General features: G+C 47.0%; 1 protein-coding gene and 2 long non-coding RNA genes across 4 annotated transcripts in view; 1 reads left to right on the forward strand and 2 right to left on the reverse strand.

The window, feature by feature from the left end:
* HMGCS2 (3-hydroxy-3-methylglutaryl-CoA synthase 2) overlaps positions 1-2,669 on the reverse strand; it is a 27,041-nt gene extending 24,372 nt beyond the window's left edge. The window contains exon 1 of the mRNA XM_066268131.1: positions 2,488-2,669. Coding sequence (XP_066124228.1) covers positions 2,488-2,591 — 104 coding nt within the window. The 5' untranslated portion in view covers positions 2,592-2,669. The remainder of the gene's footprint in view (positions 1-2,487) is intronic.
* LOC136330785 (uncharacterized) lies at positions 1,839-14,032 on the forward strand. Of its 2 annotated transcripts, none has more exons than XR_010730376.1 (5): positions 1,839-2,288; positions 3,829-3,924; positions 8,014-8,102; positions 11,216-11,302; positions 13,214-14,032. It is a non-coding gene; the product is annotated as an uncharacterized lncRNA (long non-coding RNA). The 2 variants fall into 2 exon arrangements; XR_010730377.1 differs by having other exon boundaries at positions 8,017-8,102.
* LOC136330786 (uncharacterized) lies at positions 6,068-11,024 on the reverse strand. Its single transcript, XR_010730378.1, has 3 exons — positions 10,915-11,024; positions 10,450-10,522; positions 6,068-6,184 (listed from the first exon to the last, which is right to left on the reverse strand). It is a non-coding gene; the product is annotated as an uncharacterized lncRNA (long non-coding RNA).
* Positions 14,033-19,193: the final 5,161 nt, after the last annotated feature.

A 19,193-nucleotide genomic window follows, 5' to 3' on the forward strand; every position in this document is an offset into this window, starting at 1 on the left:
GGGTTTCGCCCTGGTGATGTCGGCGTTCCAGGTTATCACTTGACCCAGTGCGCCACCACTGGTCAGGTTGTCCGCAGCCTTTCTGCCCATGGAAGAGGAACAGTGAGTCTCTACAGACTTACACATTTAGCTCTGTGCCACAAGAACTGCAGCTCTGATTGAATGAGTCTGTCAATCTTCCTGAGGATTCTGGGCTCTGGTGACCCCACTTCTCCACCAGTAGGGTTATTTTAAGGCAACTGTGAAGCAAGGTGGATCCTCTGATCACAAGATAGTGGGCAAAGTGATAGATGTTCACCCATATCTGACAGGAGGGTTTGCAGTTTAGTTATCCCCCCTACTTACTTGGTAGCCCCCAACAGTTGGAGCTTGTACTCCCAAAAATTTGTGGGGTAGCTCCCCCTGGACCTAGGAGCTAATGGTCAGCCAGCATTGGTACTGAATATGGCTGGCTCTTCCCTCAGCCTCCTTTTCACGCTGCCTTCTCTGAGCTCCCTCCCTTCTGCTTCCCGGTTAGAAATCTAAGCCTGAGAGGTGCATCGAATCAGTCACCTGGTAACTTTTGTAACTCTCTGGGTAGGTGCCTACTTCTGGAGGTGGATTCCAGAGCCTTGAAGAAAAGACAATGTGTAGAGATTTCTGGAAATCTCAGACCGCTGCAGCTCAGAGCATCCTTCACATCTTGTACTTGCTCTATGGCACAATCATTTTATCTTAAAATCTTTTTTTTTTTTTTTTTGCGTTGTGTCCCAGTCATGTGCATCACCCCACGGGGCCAGTTACTCACAGCTCCCTGGAATGCCTCTGCCGCAGAGTGAGTCCGCAATAGAACTAGTTTGGTTTTGACATTACTAGGGTCAAGAACATGCCACAAGCTTTTGTGTCTCTACTTTATCTCATCTCCTTCCCTTATGTTTCAAAGTTAGTTATTAGATGCCAGGCACTATGCTAGAGAGACTGTGGGGTGAAGGGGGTGGGCAAGGAAAAGAGGGGGCCAGGGTTCTATGGACCCTCTTGACAGACAGAGCCAGGGCTAGGCACATACACACATAACCTACCCCGAGTCAGAACGTGATAAGGGCCACAAGAGGGATATGGGCAAAACACCGCGTGAGCTCATGGGAAGCAGGTTCCTTGGGGCTGGGGGGCTCAGGAGAGGCTTCATGGAAGAGGTTACACTTGAGATCGACCTTGGCGGAGAAGTGGAGCTTCTGCTGATGAAGAATCAGAGGGGGCTTGAAGAGGCAGTAGCCACTGAACAGATGAGGCCAGCTGGACTGGAGACGAAGGGAGGAGGAGGCGACGCATGAGAAAAGCAGGCGGGGACCACAACATGGAGGGCACGGTTCTTCATGTTAAAGGCAGTGAAACCCGTTCTGAGATGGGAAAAGCTCTTCAGTTGGCTTTAGAGCTGATGTGGGGTGGATTAGAGGGGGACAAATAGAGAAAAAGAGACCCAGAAAGAAGATTCTCCATAGTTATTTAGGCCCCAGGAAGTGGGATTAGCTGTGAATACACCAACAAGGGAAGTGGGGATGAAGATTTCAAGAGCTTGAACCAAGAGCATCAGAAGGAGGGCGGTTTGGTAAGGACTGAAGTTTGTTTTCTGGCGAGCAGCCAACTATTGTTTATTGAAACAAGCAAACCCACATCAGTCCCTTCCTCACAAACACAAAAGCAGGTGAAATTCTAAGCTGGAACATTTGATCTGTGTACTGCGGGTTGGGGAGAGTGTGAATGAGGGAGAAAAGTCATAAAGAAAATAAGAAGGCTGAAGAGTGTCACCTATCCCACACATCCATACAACCAGGTTCCTCGGGTCCCAGGCAAGGGAAGACACGAGATCAAATTCATTTTTCTAAGCATTCATGGAATGCAGGGTAGAAACGACAGGAGGAAGGGGCTAGTTCTAGAGCACAGTGATGGCTGAGGGTCCTGAGGGACCCCCTGAGGCTGTTACCATCCGTGTGGGGCGACTGCAAGGACAGGGGAGGGGCGGACTGGGGAAGCGTTTACAAAGACAAGGAGAGCACACACACACTTCTTTGCATCTTGTTTTACCTTTTCATGAAATCAGAGGACAGAGAGAGGCACTGCTTATCCCTACCTAGTCCTTTTTGAATCTTGCTGCAGGGACCTGAATCAGCCGGTTTTACCGCAGAACCCAGAAGGTCCTGGTGGAGGTTGGGAGCAAAGGCAAGGCTGCTGGTGGAAAGGAGATGTTTCCTCTGCTTCGTGCAGCTCAGGGAGAAAAAGGTGTCCTCATTTCCAAACAGCAAGTGTCAGAGGTTTGAGACCCTGGGGCTCTGGAGTTGGGAGGGGCAGTCCACTTAGAGATGACATAACTCAGACCCCGAGAGGTGAGCTCGCTTAACGAAGCCTTGCCAACTGCTAACTTGGGTGGCAGGCCCTCTGCCTGTCCTTTCCTGATTCTGTGGCACTTCTCTAAGAGTGGCCTGCGCAGTCCCTGGGAGCAAAGTGACTCACCTTTGGTGGGCTGCTGATGGAAGGCGAGCAGGTGTGACAAGCACTTCCTCCATCACTCTCCTCACTTGCAGGGCCTGTTTTGCAAGGGTCAGCAGACGCTGCATTTTCTGAGGACAAGTAGAAAGCCAGAAGCTTATAGGCAGTCCTTGGGAGAGGCCCTGCAGCGCCCAGTCGGGCTTTATACAGCCCCCAGATTCCTGCCCCAGGAGGCCACGCCCCTGCTTACTAAGGCTTAAACTGGGGCAAAGGTTTTGCTCAGAACATAGGCGAGTCAAAGAAAAAACATCTCTCCAACATGTACATAGTCGTCCTGCTCCTGGGCATGTGCAAGAATGGGTGGCTCTGACTCCTCCTTCTCGGGCCCCTGTGGCAGCCTGTGCACGCCAGACTACCTCAGGAGGCTGCGATGTTCCTGGTAACACATCCTATGATGATTGCCTGGCCTGTCTCGGACCCCAGCCCCTCCTCTGAGCTACTCTCACTTGGTGGTCCAGAGTGCTCTCTGTGGAGCTGGCTGTTATTATTATTTTTTTTTTATTTTTTTAAAAAATTTTCCGACGCTGGAAATGGGGTGGCAGTCAGACAGACTCCCGCATGCGCCCGACCGGGATCCACCCGTCATGCCCACCAGGGGGCAATGCTTTGCCCCTCTGGGGCGTCGCTCTGTTGCGTCCAGAGCCATTCTAGCGCCTGAGGCAGAGGCCACAGAGCCATCCTCAGCGCCCGGGCCATCCTTGCTCCAATGGAGCCTCGGCTGCGGGAGGGGAAGAGAGAGACAGAGAGGAAGGAGAGGGGGAGGGGTGGAGAAGCAAATGGGCGCCTCTCCTGTGTGCCCTGGCCGGGAATCGAACCCGGGACTCCTGCACACCAGGCCGACGCTCTACCGCTGAGCCAACCGGCCAGGGCCTGGCTGTTATTATTTTAATGTATTAAGCATAATAAGAAAAATATTTCAAAACCCAAAGGAATGAATCTTTTAATAGTAGCCCTTTAAGTAGTTGGGAGTGGTAATTGGCAGAGGCAGATCAGAAAGGGTATGGAGCCTGCTGTATTTCTCCTGTCTTGACAACCTTTATGGTTGTCTAGCTCTACACAATTTCCAAGTGGAACACAGTAATTGCGACAATACAATTGATTTCAGGGAAGTAGGAGAGGGGTGGGGTGGGGGAGGGGTATAACGTTGATGGATGGAGACTTGCCTTGGAGGTGTGAGCCACCATACGGAGTAAGGAGATGGCTGTAAAACTGTGCACCTGAAACCTGTACCGTGAGTGGAGGCTGGGGATGTAGCTGTGTCTTTTGACTCCAGTTTCCAATCTTTCCACTTTTCTCAATAAAAAGGTTCCCGTCATCTGAGTTTCCAGTGATTCTCTCTCCAGCCTCTTGCACGGCACTTCTGTCTTTTATGAGGGTCTTGTACTCATAAAAGTCTCTCAGGTAAGCTCATCTAATATAACCCGTAGAGGGCAGGGAGAAGAGTCCGAGCAATTCTTGTCGAAGGGGAGACAGCAGTGACTATGTTTTCCTTAAGACAGAAAACTAGGTGCCCCCAGAAGTCCAAGTCTCCTAGGGTCGCCACCGTCTTTTGAGTCTCCCTTCCATCCATCCTATGCCTCACTGCTCCTACCCAGTCTCCCACCATGCTGTTACCCCATGCTCTTTCACTGAGCCTTTTGCAAAATTTTGCTATCCCAAACTTTATTTCTTTATTTCCAATCCCTTCTCTAAAAAAATAAAGATGGGCCCTGGCCAGTTGGCTCCATGGTAGAGCGTTGGCCTGGTGTGCAGCGTCCCGGGTTCGATTCCCGGCCAGGGCACACAGGAGAGGCACCCATCTGCTTCTCCACCCCTCCCCTTCTCCTTCCTCTCTGTCTCTCTCTTCCTCTCCCGCAGCCAAGGCTCCATTGGAGCAAAGTTGGCCCGGGCGCTGAGGATGGCTCTGTGGCCTCTGCCTCAGGCGCTAGAATGGTTTTGATTGCGGCAGAGTGACACCCCAGATGGGCAGAGCATCGCCCCCTGGTGGGCGTGCCGGGTAGATCCCAGTCGGGCACATATGGGAGTCTGTCTGACTGCCTTCCCGTTTCCAACTTCAGAAAAAAAAGATAAATAAATAAATAAAAAATAAAAAATAAAAATGCTCTGTCTCAAACTGTAGCCTTCAGATAGTGGTTGGGCTCTTCACCTCCCCCACAGTATTCACCCGCTGGGCACCCAAGTTCTTCAGCTCAGCACAAGGCATAGGTCCTCTGCTCTGCATGGATACTTGCTTTGCATTGTACAAAAATACTTCTGTATTTTTTGTCTCCCTCTTCTCAAAAGCCCCCTCTTTTCAAGCTCATGCAACAATTCAGTTTGGGCCATCCTATGCCCCTCGCTCTATCAGTCAACCAACACTCTTGCTCCACTCCCCTCGTTCCTAAGGTTGAAGCATATGGACCGCTGCCTTCCTCTCCACCATCAACCCTCTCAACATTCTTGGAGGTGTGAGTTTCCACCTAGGTAATTCACTCCCCACCCCCGGCCCCTCACTTATGTCCCTACTTCCATGATCTGTCCGCATGATCTCAGCCTCCCACTCCACAGTTGTTCTCTCAACCTTATCATTACAGTATCTTTACCACCTCCAAAATTTTAATATCAGTCCGTTTTCTAACAACCTCTATATTCCCAGCTCACTTTCAAAATGCCCCACCTTTTTCTCCCACTAGGACTCCAGTGACTTTGCCACTTGTTTACCATTTCTCATACCCAGGACATCATTCTTTACTTAGTTCAGATTACTCCTAGTGCATTACCATCGAAAATCTTTCACACACACCTGGCCAGGAACTCTGCCGGACTAGCCAAACAAGCCTTCAGTGTTGGCTAAACCCACCCTACACTCTGCTTGTGTCTGAGCAGCCAAACATGGCTGAAGGAAAACACACCACTGTGCTGACTGACTCACTTTACTTTACAACCACACACCTCAAGTGGACCCTTAGCACAGCCTTTCTATTCCCTGCATTTTCCTAGTCTATTCTTCTCCCAGTCCCAAGAGAGCTCGTCACACCTTCTCTTCTGCCTTCAGGTCCTCTTCTCGGCTCATTCTCAGCTGATTTCTTTGACTTTGTTTTTAGTATATGTGCTGCGGAAACAAGCACTTTGACTTTGTTTTTAAAGATTTTTTTTTTAACTTTTTTTTTTTTTTTACAGGGACAGAGAGAGTCAGAGAGAGGGATAGATAGGGACGGAGAGATGAGAAGCATCAATCATTAGTTTTTCATTGCGACACCTTAGTTGTTCATTGATTGCTTTCTCATATGTGCCTTGACTGCGGGCCTTCAGCAGATCGAGTGACCCCTTGCTTGAGCCAGCCACCTTGGGTCTAAGCTGGTGAGCTTTTGCTCAAACCAGATGAGCCCGCACTCAAGCTAGCGACCTCAGGGTCTTGAACCTGGGTCCTTCCGCATCCCAGTCCACTGTGCCACTGCCTGGTCAGGCTTAAAGATTTTATTTATTGATTTTTTATTATTATTATTTTTTTTTTAGAGAGAGGAGAGAAACGGGGTGGGGGAGGAGCGAGGAGGCATCAACTTACTTCTTGCATGTGCCCTGACCAGGCAAGCCCAGGGTTTTGAGCCAGTGACCTCAGCATTCCAGGTGGACGCTTTATCCACTGTACCACCACAGGTCAGGTTCTTTGATTCTGGTTTCACTGAGAACATAGAAACAATCAGAAGAGAATTACTACAGCTTTCATTAGCAAAGTCAGCAAATTCCCTGCCTTTACACTCCACACTCTGCCTTCCCACCCCCACTGTTCTTCTCTAAAGGAGAGTCCTGCTCGACTTTAAGACCAATGTCACATGGATGCAGATTGTTATTGCCTCTGCTCACAGAGAAGCTGTGGTACTGCAGTTTTCTCTCTCTTTTTTATGATCAATTTTCCTTTCTACTAGGTTGTTCTTATCAATGTCCAATCTATCTATAAAACTCCCTCTAGACTTGCCTGATCTGTGGTGGTGCAGTAGATAGACCATCAGCCTGGAATGCTGAGGTTGCCAGTTCGAAACCCTAGCTTACCTGGTCAAGGCACATACGAGAAGCAATAAATGAACAACTTAAAGTGAAGCAAATACAATCTCACACACACACACTCTCTCTCTCTCTAATCACTAGATAAAATCTTTAAAAAACAGACAAAAAAAAAGTCTTTCTGGACCTGACAGGTGGTGGCTCAGTAGAGAGCATTGACCCAGAATGTCAAGGTCAAAGGTTCAAAACCCAAGGTCACCTGCTTGAACACAGGTTGCCAGCTTGAGCACAAGATTGCTGCTTGACCCTGGAGTCGCCAACATGACCCCAAGGTCACTGACACAACCCCAAGGTCACTGTCTTGAGCCTGAGATCACCAGTTTGATCTCTGGTCAAGGCACATATAAGAAGCAATCAATGCACAACTAAGTGGAGCAACAAGTTGATGATTCTTTCTCTCTCTCTCTTTAAAAAAACAACAAAACCTCTCTCTTGACCTGTTCTACTACGTGTGCCACCAGGTCTGTGCTCCCCTTTGTAGAAAGAGCCATTAAAAACACTGTCTGGGCCCTGGCCAGTTGACTTAGTGGTAGAGCATCGGTCTGGCGTGCGGGAGTCCTGGGTTCGATTCCCGGCCAGGGCACACAGGAGAGGCGCCCATCTGCTTCTCCACCCCTCCCCTTCTCCTTCCTCTCTGTCTCTCTCTTCCCCTCCTGCAGCTGAGGCTCCATTGGAGCAAAAGATGGCCTGGGCGCTGAGGATGGCTCCTTGGCCTCTGCCCCAGGTGCTAGAGTGTCTCTGGTCTCGACAGAGCGACGCCCCGAATGGGCAGAGCATCGCCCCCTGGTGGGCGTGCCGGGTGGATCCAAGTCGGGTGCATGCAGGAGTCTGTCTGACTGCATCCCCGTTTCCAGCTTCAGAAAAATACAAAAAACAACAACAACAAAAAAAACCACTGTCTGTTCTCAGTGGTTCGCATCCTTACCTCATTCCATCTTTAATGGATCCATTTAGGCTTTTGTTTCTAGAATCCCATTGAAATTCTTTTGTTAAGGTTGTCTGTGACTCCTTATTGCCAAATCCGAAGGCTGGCCCTGAGCTTTCTGCTCCTAGACCCTCAGGTGCACACGGCGAGGGTTTCCACCTTCTCTTCTTAAAGTCCCCCCACTTTTTCATTTAGCTCCCAGACAATACCCCGGTTCTCCTCACACCGCTGGCCGCTCCTCACTGCTGCCCCTTCCCTGTCTGCCCTCCAACTGTCAGAGTGCTCCGGAGAGGTCCCTATTCCACTAGGAAAACAGATGCCACTGAATAAGATTATTAGGCTCTTAGACCAAAATATACAAATATTCCACAGGACTATAGACACATAACAGTTCATTTTGATAAAATTGAAGACCAAAATCAATCTAATATAAACTTTATTTAGTACATATAACAAATTAGGCACCATGCTATAAGTACAAGGAATACAGACAGAGGATTGACTGTTCCTTTCTCTCTTTTAAGCAGCCATGCGCTAAGTGGTTTCTGGTGGCCAGGTACTGTGCTGAGTACTCTTGGTGCATTATCTCATTTAATTTTCACAACTATCTGAGGTAAGTAATATTAATAAATCTGTTTTACAGATGAGAAAACTGAGGTTTAGGAAAATCATATAACTTTCAGTGGTTTTAGATCATGTAAAGGCTGAAATGAACTTTGAATCTGTACTCTCTGGCTCTACATATCATCTGAGATAATCTTTAGCCATCTTTGACCTGAAAAAGTGGCAATTCCATGTGGTTCAACCTAATGTTAAGTTGTCCCTTTGGAATAACTTGTGGATTGTGGCTGTACCAGGAATATAAAGTATAAATGGGGGAAACAATAGCAAAACACCATCATTTGGGAGCTTTGCATAGCAAATGGCATTTAGTTGACTTAGTCAAGTACTGTAGTACTCAACTACAATCAAGTAATTAGTTTTTCTATTAATTGCCCAAGGTGTTGAAGGAAATAGATTAAATATCTGGTTGTTATGTTTAAAGAAGGTGCCTCTCAAACTTGTAAAATGGCCTGACCAGGCGGTGGCACAGTGGATAAAGTGTCGGACTGGGATGCGGAAGGACCCAGGTTTGAGATCCCAAGGTCACTAGCTTGAGCGTGGGCTCATCTGGTTTGAGCAAAAGCTCACCAGCTTAGACCCAAGGTCGCTGGCTCAAGCAAGGGGTCACTTGGTCTGCTGAAGGCCCGCAGTCAAGGCACATATGAGAAAGCAATCAATGAACAACTAAGGTGTTGCAATGCGCAATGAAAAACTAATGATTGATGCTTCTCATCTCTCCGTTCCTGTCTATCTGTCCCTGTCTATCCCTCTCTCTGACTCTGTCTCTATAAAAAAAAAATATTAGCCCCTGTAAAACTCATATTCCCCCCACCCAAATATTCTATAAGGTTAGAGTTAAATTGCTTGCTATTCTCCCTCCTGATAGCTGCATGGCCTTCACTTCGAAATGTAGCAAAATTTTACCTTCAGTGGGAATATCTAGGAAAGCTTGCCTTGGGGAGGGACCTGACCATTTTAAGGGAGTCTAAATCACAATAATTGTTGGTAAAATCCTAAGTCACAGACTTAGAGAGAGCATCAGCCTGGCATATGGACTAAGCAAAGTAACAGACTCTGGCCCCCAGCTATTCCTGGGAGACTGACCTCTTGGCTGTCTTTAGAATTTACCAAGGACACCTAGCTAGTGCTACATCAAAGAACTTGTCTCAGCAGCAGGATTTCCCCTCCTCCTGCTCATTGTCAAGCCAGTGATCAAGGCCTCAAACTCCCAATATGCTATTCTGAGCTTACCCAGGTGCACTCAACCCATGCCAGCAAATGCTTGCAACAACCTCTATATCTAAGGCTTGCTCTCGCAGCTTGGGGCTAACACCCTTTGGTCTTAGTCCACTTGCCCCCAAGCAATTTTAAAATAAACTTTCCTTTTGGAACATACCAGCCTCCTGTTTTTGGTTCATCTGGGGGTTTCTACCTTTCATATACCAATTAAGACAAATATTTGAAAATTATGTATCAACAAAATTCTGAGACTTAAAAAAAAAGCAAAGGAGATCACTTAGGTAAATTGGTTACTTTGTGACATATTACTTATTATGGACATAAAATGCCTGTGAGCATGTAATTTTTTTCAAACTGCTTAAATGTCTGTGAAGGTGAAAGTTGATGATAAAAGCCAGGGAAGAGAGGACAGATGATCCCAGAGTCCACTCACAGAGCATCCTGGGCAACTGGAGCACTACTATGCTGTGTTGATATTGGATCTTTGCACTGAGTCACACGGCACCTTGCTAGCTTTGCTCCCTGGGTGTATCATAGACATAACAGCATACCTGGGTGGTGAAAATTCAGAAACAACAAAATCGGCCCTGGCCGGCTGGCTCAGTGGTAGAGTGTTGGCCTGGCGTGCAGAGGTCCCGGGTTCGACTCCCGGCCAGGGCACACAGGAGAAGCGCCCATCTGCTTCTCCACCCCTCCCCCTCTCCTTTCTCTCTGTCTCTCTCTTCCCCTCCTGCAGCCGAGGCTCCATTGGAGCAAAGATGGCCCGGGCGCTGGGGATGGCTCCTTGGCCTCTGCCCCAGGCGCTAGAGTGGCTCTGGTCGTGGCAGAGCGATGCCCCGGAGGGGCAGAGCATCGCCCCTTGGTGGGCAGAGCATCGCCCCTGGTGGGCGTGCCGGGTGGATCCCGGTCGGGCGCATGCGGGAGTCTGTCTGACTGTCTCTCCCCATTTCCAGCTTCAGAAAAATACAAAACAAACAAACAAACAAAAAAAAAACAGAAACAACAAAATACCAGTTGCTCAATGTTTTTCTTCTGAGAAATTCCATCAGACTCCACACCCTTTCCCCTACCTTTCTCAGGACCTCTCACCTAATTAGATAAAAATCTATTCACATTACCTATAAGCCTCAGTATTCTTCCTCATAAAACTCAGATCTGAGTATTGTCCCAGGCAACTACAGACAGCAAGACCTGCCAAGGAAGACATAGGTTAACTGAGTAGCCAAATCACAGGAGCAGCGCTCTTCCCCTCCACAGCAGAATGCATGTGTGAATGTAGTGAGAGGTTTAGAGGGCTAGCTGCTCAGATACAGGCACAGCTAGACCAAGAGTGGGTTAAACCAATATTGACATGTGTGTGAAGCCACTTCAAAACGGATAAAGCACCAGGTGTGCTGTATCATATTTGTATTGTGAAATAAACAGGGCTCATAATCAAAAACATAAAGACCAGTCCTTGGGTCTGGACTGCAGAAAAATAACTTTCCGCCCACTTCTCAACACCTGGAGTTCTGAAAGCTTAAGGCTGCAATATAAAGCATAGATCTGCCCGGGAGGGGCTGTCGTCGGTCCTGGGCACCTACCTGGGAGAAACGCATTTTCAGGGTGTTTGTTGAAACAAGGACTGTGAGTCTCTGAGATGGGAGACAGGCAGACGTGGCTACACAAGGTAAACCCTGTGCCTGGGACCTTGTTTATAACTTGACTCTCCTCAACCAGCTCTCTTGACAGAATTGCTTAAAAATCAAACACTGTTTTTGTAAGACTTCATTCTGGTTGTCTAAACATTTTATCCCCTGATAATCAATTTCTCTGATTCTTAATGTTTATCCAGCACCTGACACACATTTTTTAATTAATCAATACTCTTTCATCAACATTCAGCTGAAGAGCTGCAACCCAGGAGTTGAAGGCCCTGAGACTTCAAAGCAAAACTAAAAATGTCTGTTTTCACCTAAGAAATATAAAAATGTGAGTTCATTTACATTTTTGTTTTGTTTTGTTTTGCTTTATACAGGGACAGAGATAGAGTGAGAGAGAGGGATAGAGAGGGACAGACAGATAGAGAGAGATGAGAAGCATCAATCATCAGTTTTTCATTGCAACACCTTAGTTGTTCATTGATTGCTTTCTCATAAGTGCCTTGACCGCGGGCCTTCAGCAGACCGAGTGACCCCTTGCTTGAGCCAGCGACCTTGGGTCCAAGCTGGTGAGCTTTTGCTCAAACCAGATGAGCTGGGCTCAAGCTGGAGACCTCAGGGTCTCGAACCTCAGTCTTCCGCATCCCAGTTTGATGCTCTATCCACTGCGCCACCGCCTGGTCAGGCCTATAGGGGCTAATTTAACCCTAACAGTATACTGTATATTTGCATACTGTATATTATCATGTCAAAACTATTTCTACTTGGCAATATAGCTATAGAATGCTTCTTTCCAAATCAACCCAGAACACACAAGAAAAATGAATAAAGCATGAATTGGAGGAACAACTTTTTAAAAAAGCTGTGAGAAATCCCTGAGGAGTCTGAAGGATCTCTTAGATGGGGGTGAGGGCACAGGGAGAGACAAGGTTGGAAAGGGGGCTGGAGCCTGGAGTAGAGGATGGCTGGAGGGGGGCGGTCGAAGGAGGAACATTGTAAAATCTATCCTGCTATCAGGTCATACAAAGACTTGCGGATTAACCAATCATACTGATGATACCTGTAACAAACCCCATTCTCAAACCCGAAACAGACAGCCCAGCGATATTTTCTCCTGATATCATTGTTCCCTAGAAGTTAATTGTGAACTTGGTCAGGGGTGTCTCCTTGTGAGTGGAAGCAAAGAGGAATGGTCAACAGCGTTATGCAATTTCTGGGGCTCTCCCCTGAGGACTTGTCCCCAACCCTCACTTGAAATATACACATAGTAGGGCCAGGCCTTCAGTGCTTCCCCAAAACACAGCACCAGAGAGTAGCCAGTACACTCAGGGTACATGAATGCACACACCAAAATAACAATACTCTGAAGACTATAAAAGAAAAAGTACTCTGAATAACACATACCATCTGAAACAAAATATTTGGAAATAGACCAAGCATTTAAAATAACCATCTGTGTGCGTAAGAAAGGAACAGAAGGCCCTAGCCAGTTGATCAGTGGATAGAGCATCAGCCTGACTTATGGACGTGCTGGGTTTGATTCCCGGTCAGGGCACACAGGAGAAGAACCATCTGCTTCTTCCTCTCCTCCCTCCCCCCCTTTCTCCCTCTTTCCCTTCCTCAGCCACCAGTGCGATAGGTTCAAGTGTGGTGCTGGGCACTGAAGATAGCTTGTTTTATTTGAGCATCGGCACCAGACGAGGTTACTAGGGCGTCAGGGCGCATGTAGGAGACTGCCTCGCTATTTCCCCTCCTCTCACCTAAAAAGAAAAAAAAAAAAAAAAAGGAAAGGAAGTGCCTGACTGGTGGTGGTACAGTGTATAGAGCGTTAACCTGAGATGCTGAGGTCCCAGGTTCAAAACCCCGAGGTTGCTGGCTTGAGTGCAGGTTCACCAGCTTGAGTGCAGGGTCTCTAGATGAGTGTGGGATCATCGCCATGATCCCATGGTCACTGGCTTGAGCCCAAAGTATGCTGGCTGGCTTGAACCCCAAGGTCACTAGTTTGAGCAAGGAGTCACTGGTTTGACTGGAGCCCCCTGATTAAGGCACTTATGAGAAGCAATCAATAAACAACTAAAGTGTGGCAACTACAAGTTGATGCTTCTCATCTCCCTCCCTTCCTGATCTCTGTCTCTCGCTCTCTTTCTCTCTGTCTCTCTTTTGCTGAAAAAAAAAAAATTCCGTACTGTAAGACTGTAGAAACTGTAGGAGAGGAAAAATGATTTTCCTTTTACCCCTCTAGGTTCTTGGATGATGTAGTACTCCAGCCCACTGGGAACTACCAGTGTCACATGGAAAAAACCTATTCAAGACACAAACTGATGTCAAGAGGAAGAGGGGGCCTGACCTGTGGTGGTGCAGTGGATAAAGCGTCGACCTGGAAATGCTGAGGTCGCCGGTTCAAAACTCTGGGCTTGCCTGGTCAAGGCACATATGGGAGTTGATGCTTCCAGCTCCTCCCCCCTTCTCTCTCTCCTCTCTCTCCCTCTCTGTCTCTCTCCTCTCTAAAAATGAATAAATAAAATAAAATAAAAATTAAAAAAAAAAAAGAGGAAGAGGGGGAGGCCTGCCAAGAGAGGCAGAGAAGACCTGGATTTCTTTCTCCCTCAGCTTTTATTGATCAGAAGCAGAACAGGTAACAGGATTACAGGGGAGGGAGGCCAGGTGATATGGGGAAGGAATGATTAATGGTCATTTTGCTGACATGGAGAAAGGGCTAATTTGGGTCAGTACAATATTTATTTATTTATTTACTTATTTACTTATTTATTTATTTTGCTAATTAACAAGCACAAAGGGAGGGGCAATCTAGAATCTCTAGTCTAATTTTCTAAAAGCTGTTCACATGCATTCCTTTGTGTCTGCACAAAGGTCACTCACACAGCTTCTTGGTGTTTGACCAAGAGACATTTACAGTGCTCAGGGCTTTTAACTAAAGTTCTCCAATCTAAGTCATCGAGGGATCAAGGTTAGATGGGTGATTCCTTACAGCCTGAGGCCTCCAAGAGAAAATCAGTAAGTTTAATAAACTTCTGAATACATGGGAGATCCCAGGAAAACTGAGTAAAACTCTCTAAAATGGCCCAAGCCACAACTTTAAATACCATCTTCAGCTAAAGACAAAAGAAAGGTCTTTTTGTAGAAAAAAATTTTTGACAAAATTCACCTCCTATCTTTGATGAAAAGTTAGCAAACTAGGACTAGAAAAGAACTTTTTGGGCCCTGGCAGGGTGGTTCAGTGGATAAAGTGTCAACTTCCGATGTGCTCGTGCACAGGCCAGATAGACACATAAAGTTTTCTGGAATCCAGGTTGTCTCCTTTGATGCTGTCCTTGAGGCCTGGCAGAGAGTGTCAGCTTGTGTCACAGATGTAAGCAGCTAATTATGACAGCCCACGTGTTGGGCAGATAAAATATATTTATTGGTCAAATAAATTTGTAAATTGATATATATGTTTTCACACTTATAGTTTGCATTGTGTGTGGGGGACAGGCTGTAAACGAGCCGAGTTGTTATACCTGGGGTTTAGTTTTAAGACTAAGCTTTTTCCCACACCCTTGACTGATTGCATGATGTGGGGTGGTGCACTCTTATGAGGAATCCCATTATGTCTCAGATAAGTGACTTTGCATCAGAGGCTTTCTTGTTTGTATATCGGATTAAAGGTTTTGATTTCTACACTATAAAGTGGGGCAGGCCGGGAGCTTGCTCTCTCGATTTCTGAGATTAGCATTAGAGAGGAGAGCAGAGAAAGGCCATGTGGAGGAGGCCAGGAGAAGCAGCCGAGATGGTGGAGTGCTGAAGGAAAAGCCAGTTTATGCAGGGTTTGTGCAGGGAGAAGGAAGGAGATGGGGAACAGAGGTGAATAAGTCTGGTGAACTAGAAACCTTTGATTCTAGGAAACTCGGATAAGTCAGTAGCTTTGTGAGCACTGAATGTGAGTGGGTTTTGGAGCCCAGTGTGTGTTTTTACTTGCCCACTGGGTGTAAGCTAGGATTAAAGATGATGGCCCACCAGTTTTTGGCTCCGTTGTTTCATTACCGTATGTCCGAATCCAGTGTGAACCTGCATGGGCCAGGCGGCTGTGATGGTGGCCGTGGATACTGGCTTTACAATATTATGCTCACTTTGTTAAAGATGGCGCTGCCCACATGGAGGCCTGTTGCCCAGGTGATAATATTAGTTGTCTTTCTTGCTTGGAATGGGCGTGATTATATTAATGTGTGTTGGGGGAGGGCTTTCACGCCAAAAGGTTTTAAAAGGAGAGATCACGTTATTCTAGGGAAGAGTGATTACATTCTAGGAAGAGCCCATGGAGGGAGAGCAGAGAAAGGCCACGTGGAAGAGAGAAGAAGCAGCCAAGATGGTGGAGTGCTGAAGGAGAAGCCAGTTTGTGCAGAGAGAAGGAAATGAGGAACAGAGGTGAATGAGACTGGTGAAGTAGAAACCTTTGATTCTAGAAAACTCAGATAAGTCAGTGGCTTTGGGAGCCCTGAATGAAAAGAGAAGTGTTTTCCCACTGTGTGTATTTCTTGCCCGCCGGGTGTGAACTAGGATTAAAGCTAATGGCTCACCAGTCCCTGGCTCCATTGTTTCATTACCGTCCATCTGAATCAAATGTGAACCTGCACGGGCCAGGCGGCTGTGACGGTGGCCGGGGACACTGGCTTTACACCACGTGACCTTCATAGAGGACAACTACATTTGTTAGGCACTTAATGCCAGGCCCCATTCCAAACTCTTTACCTATCCTTTTTTTTTTTTTTTTGTATTTTTCTGAAGCTGGAGATGGGGAGAGACAGTCAGACAGACTCCCGCATGCGCCCGACCGGGATCCCCCGGCACGCCCACCAGGGGCGAGGCTCTGCCCACCAGGGGGCGATGCTCTGCCCCTCCGGGGCGTCACTCTGCCGCAACCAGAGCCACTCCAGCGCCTGGGGCAGAGGCCAAGGAGCCATCCCCAGCGCCCGGGCCATCTTTGCTCCAATGGAGCCTTGGCTGCGGAAGGGGAAGAGAGAGACAGGGAGGAAGGAGGGGGGCGGGGTGGAGAAGCAAATGGGCGCTTCTCCTATGTGCCCTGGCCGGGAATCGAACCCGGGTCCCCCGCACGCCAGGCCGACGCTCTACCGCTGAGCCAACCGGCCAGGGCCTCTTTACCTATTTTAAGTAACTGAAAACAGATCCCTGAGAAAGAAGACAAAGGAGGCTTAGAGCCCTTAGGCTCCATGTCACATAGGCACTTAGTCCTTAGGGCCTCATTCCAACCCCTTTGCTCTGCCCAACATCATAAACCGCCTTAGGCTGTGGCTGAAGTTTTATATACGTGAGCACATCTTGGGAAACAAAATCTACCTGATTTGTCTCTTTTTTGGCATCAGATGATTCTCCAGTCTGAGTTCAGACACTTGATTCTAAAGTCCTGCCTGCAGTGGGGCCTTAGGAACCAGTCCCCAAAGGATGGCCCTTGGCCCCAGGAAGAGAACCGCCTCAGCCACCCCCAGCCATGTGCGTCAGCAGGGCCACAGAGGAGGGCTGGGCAGTATGTCACTGCCCAAAAGTACACAGCTCAGGGGGCAGGGCTGGGTCAAAGTCCTGCAGGCTTTGGTCCTGTGGGTTCCTGGGGCTGTGTCTTCCCAGAGGGGCACTGTAAAGCCAGTAGCCATGGCCACCATCAGAGCCGCCTGGCCCGTGCAGGTTTGCATTTGATTCGGATGGACGGTAATGAAACAGTAGAGCCAAGAACTGGTGGGCCATCAATTTTAATCCTAGCTTGTACCTGGCGGGCAAGAAATACACACAGTGGGAAACACTTTCCTTGCCATTCAGAGTTCCGAAAGCCACTGTCTTATCTGAGTTTCCTAGAATCAAAGTTTTCTACCTCACCAGCCTTATTCACCTCTGTTCCCCATCTCCTTCTCTTTGCACTAACTCTGCACAAGCTGGCTTCTCCTTCAGTACTCCACCATCTTGGCTGACTCTCCTCTCCTCCACGTGGCCTTTCTCTGTTCTCTTCCAGCATGGGCTCCTCTGCCCCATTTTATAGTGTAGAAATCAAAACCTTTAATCCAATATACAAACAAGAAAGTCTCTGATACAAAGTCACTTATCTGAGGCATAATGGGATTCCTCATAAGAGTGCACCAGCCCACATCATGCAATAGTCAAGGGTGTGGGGAAAAGCTTAGTCTTAAAACTAAGCCTTAGGCTAGAACGACTTTGCCAGCTTACAGCCTTCTTCCACACCCAATGCAAACTATAAGCGAGCAAACATATACATCATATTTACAAACTTATTTGACCAACAGGCACCTTCCTACAAAGGCGCCATACCTGCAGCAGATGCCTTGTCCTCTAAGTGAAACTAACTAGACTCTTTGGGCTCCAGGGGAGTTACAGGTGATATAATTGAACTAAGTTAACCATCACATTCCGTCCTCCTGGCCATAGAGATTGGTTAGAGTGAGTATGCAACTTGAGACTATTGGCCAATGAGTGGCTCCCTTTCCCAACAAGGTAAGGCTGGAGCCGCTAGAGCCGCTGGAGCCAACCTTGCCACCTGATGGGGCTGGATAACAAAATTAATTCCCAGCAGAAAAGGTACAAAAAATACAGAGAGAAAGCTCTATCCTGGGGACTTTGTTGAGCCCTTAGTCAAATTATGCCTGAACTCCAAATCTACTTGTGGACTGTAGGGTAACATAAACCAATAAATTTTCTGTTTTGCTTGAAAGAGTCTGGCTGCCAGTTGTGACCAAAAGCACACTAATATTCTATACATCCCCCTTCCCGGCTTTATATTTTCCTTATAACCTGTCACCTCTTCATACTACATTTTTCACTTATTTCATTGTTTTTCTAATTTCCTTCCTCACCCTTGCTAAAGTGTATATTCTCTAATGTCCAGGAATTTTATGTTTTGTTCATTGATGGATTCCTAGTCCCTGAAATGAGTTCTGAGCACAAGGCAGGGAGTCAATAATTTTGTTGAATGCTATACCTCTTCAGTGGATTATTACGAATTACTAAAATGGCTCTGGCTGATTAGCTCAGTCAGAGCATCGTCCTGAAAGGGCAAGGTTGCAGGTTTGATCCCCAGTCAGGGCACACACATGAATCAACCAATGAATATACAACTAAGTGGAACAATAAATAAATGCTTCTCTCTGTGTGTCCATCTGTCTCTCCTTTACTCTCTAAAAATCAACTTAGAAAAAAAGAATTATTATAATCAATTTAGAAAAAAATTATTTTATACATGTGGATAAAAATCAGTGCTGTTCTAGAGGACTGCGATCAGCATGTGCCTGTTTAGGAGTGTCACAAAGCTCACTCGCGCGCCCACATGCAGATCGTGGTCTTCCAGCGGCTCTGGGGAGGGTGCTCAGTCACTGTAACGTCACCAACATTGTCTCCAGAGGGCGCTCAGTCACTGTAATGTCACCAACATTGTTTTAAGTTGGTGATTCTTTTCAGTTGGAACTGGTTTTAAATATATTTTTTTTGTATTTTCTGAAGTTAGAAATATTCTAATTATTTTTTATATAGTTATAGAACAACTGATTTTCTTTGTGTTTGGTATATCTGCTATTTGTTACTTGCTGTACTTTTATTTTATTCATCTCTTTCTTTGTTATAATGAGGGTTTTTTTCCTCTGGATATTGTATATGTATTAGGTGGGTCAAGATGTCTTTTCTCTCTCTTATGTATCACAGTCAGAAAAAAATTTGAGAATTTCTACCCTTGGGGGATATTCTCATCCAAGTTTCCTTACCTTTTTTTTTTAGTTCTTACAGGTAATACCACGGAATCTGGCACTAATCCAACAGGAGTCTTTTTTTGGCTCATAGCAGCCTAGTATTCACCATTTATCTACCATTTCTGTCATGGAATCTGATACTTCAGTGGGTTTCTCTTGACAGTTACTTGCCCAGCACCTCCTAGGAGCCAGCAATGGCTTCTGCTGAGGTAACCCCAGACGCTTCACAAGGTTGACCCCTTTCCACCTGCCTGACACCTTGTCTGAACTCTCAGGAGGAACAGTGTTTCCTTTGGGTTAACTAGCTTTTCAGTGCTGGTGAGGAGAAATACATTATTTCTGATATATTCCTCTTGGACAATCAAAGAGTGACCAGGGTGTGACAGGAGGAAGGAAGAAGACAGGAAAGGAGAAGAGGAGGGGGTGTGGGCAGGGCCAAAGCTCTGTCTGTTTCCTTTCCCCTCT

The sequence above is a fragment of the Saccopteryx bilineata genome, chromosome 3 (genome assembly GCF_036850765.1).
Source record: "Saccopteryx bilineata isolate mSacBil1 chromosome 3, mSacBil1_pri_phased_curated, whole genome shotgun sequence".
NCBI lineage: Eukaryota > Metazoa > Chordata > Mammalia > Chiroptera > Emballonuridae > Saccopteryx > Saccopteryx bilineata.